Source organism: Strix uralensis, chromosome 2, assembly GCF_047716275.1.
Source record: "Strix uralensis isolate ZFMK-TIS-50842 chromosome 2, bStrUra1, whole genome shotgun sequence".
Taxonomy (NCBI): domain Eukaryota; kingdom Metazoa; phylum Chordata; class Aves; order Strigiformes; family Strigidae; genus Strix; species Strix uralensis.
The window spans coordinates 62,357,545-62,369,290 of NC_133973.1; the positions used below are offsets into that span (position 1 = coordinate 62,357,545).

The 11,746-nt window shown below is 37.8% G+C and overlaps 1 protein-coding gene across 1 annotated transcript; it reads left to right on the plus strand.

Annotated features, from left to right (window-relative positions):
* Positions 1-21: 21 nt before the first annotated feature.
* Positions 22-10,827, plus strand: GTPBP6 (GTP binding protein 6 (putative)). Its single transcript, XM_074858946.1, has 10 exons — positions 22-498; positions 2,116-2,253; positions 2,676-2,746; positions 4,663-4,793; positions 5,500-5,570; positions 5,996-6,154; positions 7,485-7,693; positions 9,031-9,179; positions 9,487-9,639; positions 10,115-10,827. Exons 1-10 carry the CDS (start codon positions 120-122, stop codon positions 10,254-10,256), a joined length of 1,602 nt encoding a protein of 533 aa, XP_074715047.1. The 5' UTR covers positions 22-119; the 3' UTR covers positions 10,257-10,827.
* Positions 10,828-11,746: the final 919 nt, after the last annotated feature.

Sequence of the window (11,746 nt, forward strand, 5' to 3'; positions counted from 1 at the left end):
CGCCGGTGCCGTTGGGCTTCCGTAGGGGCCGGGGCGGGGGCGGAAGGACGCGCCCCGTAACGGTCCCTCCCCGCTGCCTCACCCCGGGGGGGTGGTGAGGCGCTGCCCGGGGCCGCGCGATGGGGCCCGGCCGCCTCTCGCAGGTACTCCTGCTGTGCTGCCGGCGGGCGGCGGTGGCTCTCGGCGCGGCCCGTTGCCGTAGCGGGCCGTTGTCCGCCCGCCCGCTCAGCGCCGCCATTTGCTTGGGGGCTCCCCAGCGGCCGCCGGGCAGGGGCGAGCCGCCGCGGGCGGGCGGCGGCGGGCGGTGGAAGGGGGTGGCGGGCAGCGGCGAGGACGAAGAAGAAGAAGAAGAAGAGGAGGAGGAGGATGAGGAGGACGAGGCGGAGCTGGAGGAGCTGCTGGGCCCCTCTCCGCTGGCGGTGCAGCCCGGCGCGCAGCGTGTGGCCGTGGTGCACCCGGCTGTCAAGTGGGGCCCGAAGAAGTCGCCGCTGACCACGGGTGCGTGGGGCCAGGCCCGTTACCCGCCGCGGGCCCCGCCAGCCGGCCGCGCCGCTTTCCGTCTGTCCTTGCCCGCGCCACTGCTCCGGTTTCCCCCGGGGTCCGCGGGAGCACACGTAGGGCCATAGTGCCGGCAGGGGGACGTAGGCCCCTCGTTACAGCGGTATAAAACTCGGGTAAAAGGTCTAGGTCGCTCTTTCCTCTCGGTGAGTGTGGGCAGATCTGTGCTTTGGCTGGTCAGTCACGCTGACTATGAGGCCATGTGTAAGTCCTCTCACAGACTTAAAGCAGCGCTTTTAAGTTATGTAGCAATGCAGTCACCAATAATTCCTCCATAAGGACTTTATTTAGCATTGCTATTAGATTTCTCTCAGAAATCCTTGTAGCTAGCTAGCATGTACATTAATCATGCACAATTAAGATACGTGATGAACTTGATGCTTCTCCAAATGCTTCTCTAATTACAAAGTTGTAATAGGAAGCATTAAGCATCTTGGAAGTTAAATTTTTATATATAGACAGTTTATAGATTATTCTTGTATTCAGATTTACTGTTGATGAACCTAAATCTCATTCAGTTTTATTAGTGCCGCTAATTAGAGCGAGTTGTCACGTTGCAGAATAGAGTTTGTAAGCTTTTTGGAATTCACATAAGAGCTTCCATTTTACAACTGAAAAATAAATAAAGTAAGAAGGCACCTTTCTGTCCAGACATGCAGAAGAATAGCAGTGATCCCTTTCCATTTATTTAGGCCCTCCAGATGAAGAGCCTTAAGTCTGAACACATGTTTTGGAATGGTTTTTGAAACACCACAGGTACAACAGGAAATTGTGCATTTTACAAGGAACACTAACAATACGAGGAGAAAGAGGATCATGGTTATCTTTAAAAATTTAAACATTTGGACCAAGGTAACCTATTTAGTATACAAATTATGTTTTGCTATCTGGAGGAACTTGACTGTTTCTGTTAGGAAAAGAGGAAAAGTTTGGCAAATCAAAACTGGATTTACTGGTCCGATACAGTCCATGATTTCACAAAGTCCTCAAAAATCAGTGCTTTGCGATGCAGATGATTAAAAAAAAAAAGTGACTGATAAACCAGAATACAGGAATGGAATCCGCTGGTTTTAGCAAGTCATAAATCCGTGCAGGCCCTTTATGAATAAGTAGCAGTGAAGTTAGCAGTAGGATATGCCATATTACTAATTCTTAAATATTGCCACAAAACACCAAGGAATCAATCATGTCATTTTGTGCTCATCTGAAATAACAGAATTTATGTTCCAGCTAGTTACTCATTTCACTTGTTGAGGCAAAAAGCTTGGTAATTGCTTTGCTGACAATACAGTTAAAAATTCTAAATCAACAACCATGGAAATAATTTGTACTGGCAGAAAGATGCTTTGATAACATTGCATCAAACTAGAAGTTTAATTACTCTGATTAGAGGTAGAACATTTTGCTCCTTGTGCTAGAGGTTAAAATAAATTTCCTAGTAGATTTTAAGTGTAGCTTAGTATTTCCCTGTTCATGCATGTACTGTAGTTACTGGAAATCTGAGCAAAGTTATGATGGTATATTACAATCTTTTTTTCTTTTTTTGTGTTCCTAAAGCTGAATTACAGATTGCTGAAGCCATTGCTCTTGTAAATACCCTTCAAAACTGGACAGTTTTAGATAAAATAATTATTCCTACAAAAAATCCTGACAAGAAGTTTGTTTTTGGCAAAGGAAACTTTCAGGTTTTGACAGGTAAGGACAGATTTTTCAGCACTGCATCATTCTAAATGAAAGACTTCTGCAGCTGAACTGTTCAAGGATAGGTATGAAAGCTGAAGACAGGGAGAATTTTGTTTATCCATCATGCAGGTTTGCAAACAAAAGAATTTTTTTAAGGTTACAAAAGCAACAGAGAACAGAAATAAACAGTGCTCCCTGAAAATGTGTGAGGCAACTTAATCCCTAGGTTTATGTGATTGACATAAGTGAAACTGGCAGCTGTCCTTGACATAGTACTAAATTAGTGCAATTACAACTGTTCTGTGAACAGAGTATGGTGCCATTTGATATTTTATGAGCATCCTGCTCAGTGCAAAATGGTTTTATATTCTGTATATTTTAAAAAGAGAATTGACATTTAACACTGTATTTTGCAATGGTTATCCATCTTTTAGAAAAGATTAAAAAATTGCCCCGTGTGACAGCTGTCTTCTTGAATGTGGAAAGAATATCTTCACTAACAAAGGTAATTAAATATAATACCAAATCATATTCTTTACATCAGTATTGTTTGGGAGTGATTGATGTTATGAGAAGTAGGGTCCGTTATGGCTCTGAATTTGCAAATGGTAATATATGAAGCCACCTGGACTGAGTTTTGTTGAAAGGAAGCAATTTCTATTACATTTGTCCAGTTGATTCATGTGTTTCCAGCTATCAAGCATGAAATTTAGTATAGACTCTGCTCCCACATTTGCCACTGGCCCTACAGAAAATGTTGGAAAAGTTACTCAAGGTCTTTTTCACAAAATGGAGGTGATAACACAGCTTTTGTTATTAAGAATGTCAACATTTTGGATTCGCTATATGCACAAGTTTCTATACCTATATGGATAGTGTATTTATTTTCCTATACTCCTGTGGACGCTGTATGGTATTTTGAATACAAGGTGTAAATTTAGAGCAAGCTTGTGTTTGTTTCAAATATTTAAACTTTCATTCATAACCCTTAACAAGAAACCATATTTTAAATGGATGGATTACATTGAGGGGAGGAGCACACTTCACTGTTTTTTTAACACTGGCAGTAAAACAACTGGTGCATTAACTGTAGATGCTCTTTGAAATGCTTAGACAAACTGAAATAAATATTTGTAATGGTTTTTTGCATGTACAGCATCATGTAGGGTGTAAAGTGCATGCAGACTCTTCAAGCAAACATTAATGCTTTGCTGGTAGTTTTGAATGCTTTCCCTGATAGTAAAATGAATAGAGATGGTAAATATTTCTAATAGATAGTTATCTCGAGCACTTCAATTTATTGATGGAAGTTGAAAATGTTTCATTTCAATTTCCTAGTTATTTTCCCTCATTTATAGTATGACTACTTTTAGTACTAGATTTGCTAAAAAAATTTCTTTTTGCAAATCTATCTTAAGAGCAATTTAACAGGATTGATTCAAGAAAGTGTTTGAGAACATGTATAAAACACAAGCATTCTGGATCTCAGAGATGGCAGAGGGGGGGAACTACTGCATACTTTAAGTGCTTTTTGCTTAATTAGAGTAAGGGTGGTGTTTGGTTTTTGGTTGGTTGGGGTTTTTTAAGTATTTCATGAAAAGCTCATTGTGAAATAATTTTCCTGCCTTCCTCTCTTTTTTTTTAATTTTGGTAATCTTTTTTTCTTTTCCTATGTCATGGCTATCATTTCCCATTCCAGCATTTCATAATTATTTTTTACAAGGACTTAACCACTGAGATTCTTGATTCTGAGATATGCTGTAAGAACTGTTGTCAGAATCCATTAAAGGCAGTGGAAGGATTCTCGCTGAATTTGATGGGCCTGGTGTCCTGGTTTAGCCAGGATAGGGTTAAGTTTCCCCAGCAGTGGGGGGAAGCTCTAGCTGGGTTATTCATATGCCATGCTGACGTCACCTCCGGGTGCCCATAGCGAGGGAAGAATCGGTGAAGAATCGGTGATCACGTGGGTTTGTGCAGCCGTTCCTCTCACTGCTGTATCGGTAGATATCTTGCTCTGTTCATTTTTATTACTGTTATTGTTGTTGTTGTTGTTTGTTGTGTTGCTGTTGCACTGTTGTATTAAACCTCTCCTTATCTCAGCCCCGGGGCTTTGTATTTCACTCCCTTTGTGGGGGAGGGGCAGCAGCCACATGGTCTCAGACCCTGGCAGGGACTAAACCACCACAGCCTGGACATAGCATTCTACCTTCTAAACTCTCTTTATCACCTTTCTTTGTGATCAACCACATCTTGCCTTTGTGTGGTCATATTTGTTGCCCATCCGTTGAAATGGAATCCTGAGATCCTCTGAGTTCAAGAGTCGTATCAGCTAACTGTAACTGTAGTGCTGTGTGGGAATTGATCTACTGATACTGTGGGGGACAGAAAACATTTAGGTTATTTTGTCTTGCATGGCTAAAGAAAGAACTGGAAGATGCCTGGGGTGTGAAAGTCTTTGACAGATACACAGTTGTACTTCACATTTTTCGTTGCAATGCGCGGACCAAAGAAGCAAAACTTCAGATAGCATTGGCTGAAATTCCACTTCTCAGGTACCTTGAGCTGTGCAAATCACATACTTTAGCAACTATTTCTTTACAGTAACAAAACTGGTAATACTGTACTGTAAAGAAAAATTACAGTGCTTGCATAGTATGCTCAGTGATTGATTAGAGCATAGAAATATTTGCTATAATGTCATTGTTTTAAGCTGCTGCAGTGCTGAGAGGCAAAACCAAAAAGTGTTCAATAGATAATCTTACAAAAATATATTTCTCATGAAAAGGTCTTGGTTCTAACGCAGAAGATGGATTGCAAGAACATGTAAGAATTGGATATGTGTATCCCATATATAATATTGATGGATTTCATAAGGAAAGCTATAAACAAGGAAGATTAAAGGCATTAATTTCTATCTGAATTTTTCACATTTCTACATTACATGGCATAGAAATATTTGTATATGGCAGTTGGTGTGAGTTGCATGGATGTATCAGAAGCATCTTTGGCTCTCTGGAATTTCAGAATAGCCATTGTAATTTGCTAAGAGAGTTGCATGCTTTTTCAAGTTGAGGAGCCAGGAAAATCTGGATTTTTTTCTCCAGGTTTCTTGCCGTGAGCAGGTTTTATTCAGAGCTCTGTCGTTTAGTGTTGTTATTTGTGCTATTAGAGTATCGCTACTGCTTCACATTTGTTAGACATTTTAGGATAGCTTGATTAAAGAAAATTGCTTCTAATTAACTATTACTCCACTGCCAGGTCAAATCTGAAAAATGAGGTGTCTCAGCTAGATCAGCAGAGAGGTGGCTCAAGATACATCATGGGCTCAGGTAAAGTCTAAATATTCTCATGAATTAGAGGATTTTTTTTCTCCATAGCCTTTAAACAAATTTAATTGCATCTTATTTTATTTGGAGGAGGCCAGATGGAAAAACTGTTTATGTTCTGCGTCTAATTAAGCAAACGTACAAAAATTTATTGGAAAGTAACTTATACTGGCTCAGTAAGTGGCCATGGACAGACCAAACCCCTACTACAAGGGTTTATCGTAAGCGTACATGGTTATTCTAGAGTGCTTAGCATATGTTTTAATAATTACTTAGCACTCTGACTCTTAGGCAAGAATACATAGTTTTAGTTGCTTATTTATAACTTTGTATGCCCTAGTGCTAACTCACTTGATTTCAAATGCACATCACCTGGTTTGCTGTTTCTCTTGTAGGTATTCTGCCAATTATTCATTTGTATTTTTCAGGTGAAACGTTCATGGAGACACAGAATCGTATCTTGAAAGAAAAAGAACTTAAAATTAGGAACGCCCTGGAGAAACTAAGAAGAAAAAGATCTTTACTTAGAAATCAGCGCAGAAAACGCGAGTTTCCGATTATCTCAGTAATGGGCTATACTAATTGTGGTAAGCAAAAACTCATGAAGTTGTAACACAAAAGAGCTTACATTGTCTATTTTTTAATTAGGAACTCTAGCCAGAATCTCATTTCAGTGTGAATAGGCTTCGTATTTTAATTAGTTCTTAAATTGTGTAATGAATATATGTCAATTAGGATATAGTTAGGAAAGTAAATTATGCTTGGTTTAGTTAGATTATTTCTTTTTCCAGTCTTTGAAGACATGTTTTGGAGAAACGTCCAGCATCTATTGTGCCAAGAAGATTTTATATATAGTGCTGAAGACTGCACTGTTTGTGTCCCTTTATATGAATCTCTATTACTTGATTAGAATGGGTAGAGAAAAGTACATGGGTTTTAGATCACTATGAAGGATTGAGGCATAGGAGGAAAATTCAGGGGAGTTCTGAGAAACGTGCTTAAGAAGCACTATAGGTTTTCGTTGATTGATGTATAGTGTTCTGAGTTGTGTTCATAAGAAAACCTAAATAAAGCTAAAGGGTTTTTTCTATTCTTTTTATAACTTACGGAAGTGAATTCATACATAAAGCATAAATAGACTTTGGACTAGACACTTTTTTCAGGTTACATTATCTTAAGACCATTTCATTTTCCTATTCAACATCTTTATAAAAACAAACTTACCTTGCACTGATTTTGTTATCAGTTATATACTCAAAGATCACACTGTATGTTTTTCTTAAATGTCATACTTCCATGGTTTTAAAACTGGGGATTCAACAAAATATATTACAGTTTTGTACACATAATTGAAATATTTTAACTAGGGTATATACTGAGCACTTCAGTTTAATAACTAAATTCTGTGAAATATTCATTGAGTTAAATAAATGTCTCTAGTATTATGCTCATGAGGAAATGTCCAATAAAAGCATAAACCTAATAAGCTACATATTATTAGTACTTCCATTTATTGTTGGATTTAACAAGTAAATATTGAATTGTTTTATTTGACCACAGAAGCACTGAGGAGCGCATAAGTGTATGCTTCCCAGTGCTGCCATGGCAGCACTCTTCAGATGGTCTTAGAGGTGAGAGATGTGGGTAGGTCGCTTTGCAGGTCAGTTCAGTCTTTGATGATCTTGTGATTTCACAGCATGGCTTCCAGATGTGGCCTTAAATCCAATTCCAAGTTCTAAACGTTAAGACTGTCTTTGGATTTCCTAACATCATATAGATAACTAAGCATAGGCTGGATTTATATTAGTGAAATAGATAGGAAAAGGTATGTTACATCATACAACTCACCTGAGCCTTGCAAATTACATTTTTACTTGAAAAAAGCCATTAAAATCCTGTCCTTTTTTCCTTAATTAGGAAAAACTACCTTGATCAAAGCCTTGACGGGGGAAGCAGGACTTCAACCCAGAGATCAGCTGTTTGCCACTCTTGATATTACAGCCCATGCTGGCTATCTGCCCTCGCATATGGCAGTTATTTATGTTGACACCATTGGGTTTCTGACTGATCTTCCACATAATCTGGTTGAGTCCTTTTCAGCTACATTAGAAGAAGTGGCTTACTCAGTAAGTAGTTGACTATAAAAATTGATAAATCAAATTAATTTCCTTTTAGATAATCCTCACCCCTTCAGAAAAGGGGAAGCTCAGTGGCATGCTGCTCTTAGTAAAGTATCTGGCTGACTATAGTAGTCTTCTAAGATAATGAGGTAAATATCTCACCATAAGCCAATTTTCTGATACCTGAAATCATGCAGAACATATAGATATGAAGAGATCTCAGAAAGGATTTATTTGGAGTATATGTGTCCTTCTCCATAATATGTAAACCAGATAAATCATATTTTGCTGATATAATATCCGAAAACATAAACAGTGCATCCAAATAAGCTGAGGTTAGCTTTCCTGAGAGTTAAAAATTAAATAAAACCTCTGGAATGACCTGTTTCTAACTTAAGGTTTCCTATAGCACTAAAAGTGGGTGATTGTAATGTAATGCAGGCAGCATGTAATAAACAAATGTACTTTTCCAATCATTTTCTCACTAAAGTTAGTTTCCTGTGTTATGGCAAAGTGTAAAGCTGCATACACACAGACATTTAAACAAAAAGCCTGTATCGTCAAACACAATGAAGTTCAGCAGTAGCTAGATGCCAGAATGCTTCTGAGGATTAGACTGCACCATGTAACAGGACTTTCAAAATCTGGCTGCAAGTATCCTGTTTGTCTCTTATTCTGAAGTTGTTAAATGAAAGGCAATAAATTTACTTCTCGTTAATTATCAGAAGTTTGAAGCAGTATCTTGAGCAAAGATGATGAAACATTTTGAATGCAAATACTGAATTAGGTTGCTTGGTTTTTATCATGGCAGACATGATCATGTATGTATTTGAAGTGGATAACTTTTGTTTAAAGCTTTTTAAGTGAAGCAACAGGACAAGGATAATTTCTGCGCTTTGAATGGTAAAGTAGAATTAGAAGTTACATGAAGTTTTTTTTCTCCCATTTTTGAAACAGTTTTTCAGCCGTTACTCGTCTAAAACCTTTTTAGAGTTTCTGAAGCCTTGTTGTTACACAGCCTTGACTTTGAAAAATTCAATCAGTTATTGTTTGAAATCTGAGTTCTGTAACTAGCTTGATTGACAGAGTTTGTTTCAGGGTTGTTGGAGGTAATCCGTATTCACTGTGTAGTGAGACTAAGCTGCTACAGATTTTCTTCCATCATGGTACAAAAACCAGTATTGGTTTAATACTCTCTTACAGTGTTAACCTGACCATGTATTACCTAATGGGTAGGAAAGTATCTTACAGGAATTAGCAATGCAAAAATAGTATAAAATCTCTACAACCTGGCAACTGGTGTGTTTCATTAAGTAACTGTCTTGTATATTGATGCTTGCTAGGATCTGATAGTTCATGTGAGGGATATTACTCATCCAGAAACCATCCTCCAGAAAGCAACTGTTCTGTCAGTTCTGAAGAATCTTAATATTCCCAGCCATTTATTGGACTCAATGGTAGAAGTTCATAACAAAGTGGATTTGATAGAAAGGTAAGCGGGAGATACTAAGTCTACTTAAACATTTCTTATGTTCTGGAAGCTTTTTAATTCTTACTCTAGGAAAGAGCTCCCACACTTCTGAGTACATTTAATAGTGTTTCTCAGTATTTTACATATGTAAATATGGCCTGAAAAAAAATTATCTCTTAGTTACAAAAGAAATCACTTGAGTCATACAAGAAGTGGCCTCTGTCAGGAAGGTGTCAGTATAAAGTAACACAGTTAAATTGTCCATGTTTGGAATATTTTCACAACCTAATCTTCATGAGCAAATGTGCTAGCAGTTGTTACCTTTCAGGTATAAACCCACTGAAGAAAATGCTGTAGCCATTTCTGCTCTACACGGACATGGTTTAGAAGAGCTGAAAGAAGAAATAGAGAAAAAAATTTTGACAGTAACAGGGAAGAAGATTCTGACAGTTAACATCCACTTAGAAGGAGCTCAGCTAAGGTAAATAATTTTGAATTGTAAGAAGGACTTGGAGAAAAAAGAAACTCTTAGTCTTGCATGTCTTAAAATTTCCAAATCATATCATACTGATTTTAATCTGCATTAAGAATTACAGGGGTAATTATCAAAGTTTTCTGATCTATTGAGAAAAAATATCCCCATTAGATACCCTGGAGTCTCCTTCTGAAAGTGTCCTTCAGAGAGTTCTGTGTGTTAGTACAATAAAACATACTTCCTGAAAGACCATGCCACTGGTTCTGGAGGCAGATTTCTGATAAAAACACAAATCTGAAAGATTTATGAAAACTCTATACCCTATTTCCAAACAGCAAGTAGCAAATGAAAAGCTAAGTGAAGCACTTGATCTTCTAAAGTGTTTAAATACCTAGATTGGAACATGTTGACCTAAAACGAAGATCACATTTTATGCAGTCTGTCATACTTTCAATATGCTAATATGCTTTTATGTTTACAGTTGGCTCTATAAGGAAGCAACAGTTCAGGAAGTAGAAGTCATGCCTGAAGATGGCACAGCCAGGGTGAAGGTGATAATCAGCAATTCTGCTTTTGGCAAATACAAAAACCTCTTTCCCAACAGTAAGATTTTTATGCCATGAAACTCCATCCTTTTCTAGGAAAAGAAACTGATCTCATTAAGAGAATGTGAAATAATGACCTGTTGGTCTAGGTGCTGAAGAGTGTATTTCTTCCCCAGTTGATGTTTTTGATGCATTTTAGAAATGGACACTGTTTCAGAAAATGTCTGTTTGGAAGCAGAGACCTTTGAGCTTCATTCTGTTAGCAAGTGCAAGGACAGCACTAAATTTTTAATGTTAAAACAGTTGTTGGCTATAAGCTGTAGACCTCAAACACATGGAAATCACTGGATAGCATCTGAATTAACCTTCAGAGAGTACCAAGTTTCTTCTATCATATAAATAAAGCTTTTTACCCCATTTTTCAGAATAAAATAAGATTTATTATAGTTAAGGTGTCTCGGATGGTCCTTGGAAGTTAGTGAACAAAATGTTGTTGGCTGTATGTAAATAATACAGATAAATATGTATTCAAGCAGAATGCATGAGCCTAAGTAAAATAACTGCCACATCTTACTGCAGTGAAGCAAATAAAAGCTAGATTTGTATATTTAAGCAATAAATAAAGTTAGCTATGACCATCTTTTACCCATACAGTTTTATTGGCTACAGTAATTTATCCACAATGCCTGTTACTGTGTCAGTTCTTAGAGAAAACATTTAAGATACAGCAAAACATGGACTTTGTGTGAAATTGTTTCACAAAGAAAAAAAAAAACTGAAACCTGATCCATTTTGAGTTATGAATTCCTACTGGGAACCAATAAAACAATCAGTATCACAGAAAGGAGGAGTAAAGCTATTTTAGTCCGTATTACACAGAGAGATCAAGTTTTATTGAGTAGAGTAACAAGCCACTTGAGGGTAGCAAAGACAGGCAGAAAAACATTCCAAGTATGTATAACATAACATTTCATGCAGGTAGTGACCCTAAAAGAAAAATCAAAACTGAATGACTGCTCAGTATGAAGTACGTAGAGTAAGAACAAGGATGAAAAGCACTGTTAAAAAGCATTTAGAAAGTCTTCCTTATAAATGGAATGGTTAATGGTTTACTCCTACATATTCTGCAATTGCAAGAGATTGCATGACGAGGTAGCATCGTAGCCTTACATGCTGAGAAGTCTAGGGTGAGTGTGATCTGATGTCAAGTAGCAGTTGATTTAAAACTTCTGCAAACACCCACTGAGAATTAACATCTCGCAAGACACGTGAACTCAGCTTTTGCATATAAAGTGCATCTAAAAAGTGAGGTATATTGATGAAGCTGCATAGTGAACTTTCCACAATGCCTGGTTTTGTTTTAGTACCGCTGCTTGCCATTTCTCTTACCTTCATGATCATCTGTTATTGCACAGTTCATTTAAAAAAAATTTAAAATAGGGTTAATATGCAGTGGCAAACAGCATAAAACCCTTAGTTTTTACATCAGCAAAAACTACTTACTGAGACAAAAAATAATTATAGAGCTACTAAAGTAGCTAAATAAAAGACCAGGTGTGAAACCCCGA

Coding starts and splice junctions, on each gene's coding strand:
- GTPBP6 (XM_074858946.1), top strand. CDS start 120: ATGGGGCCCGGCCGCCTCTCGCAGGTACTCCTGCTGTGCTGCCGGCGG. Junction 2,254..2,675: donor AAACTTTCAGGTTTTGACAG/GTAAGGACAGAT, acceptor TCCATCTTTTAG/AAAAGATTAAAAAATTGCCC. Junction 2,747..4,662: donor GAATATCTTCACTAACAAAG/GTAATTAAATAT, acceptor GCATGGCTAAAG/AAAGAACTGGAAGATGCCTG.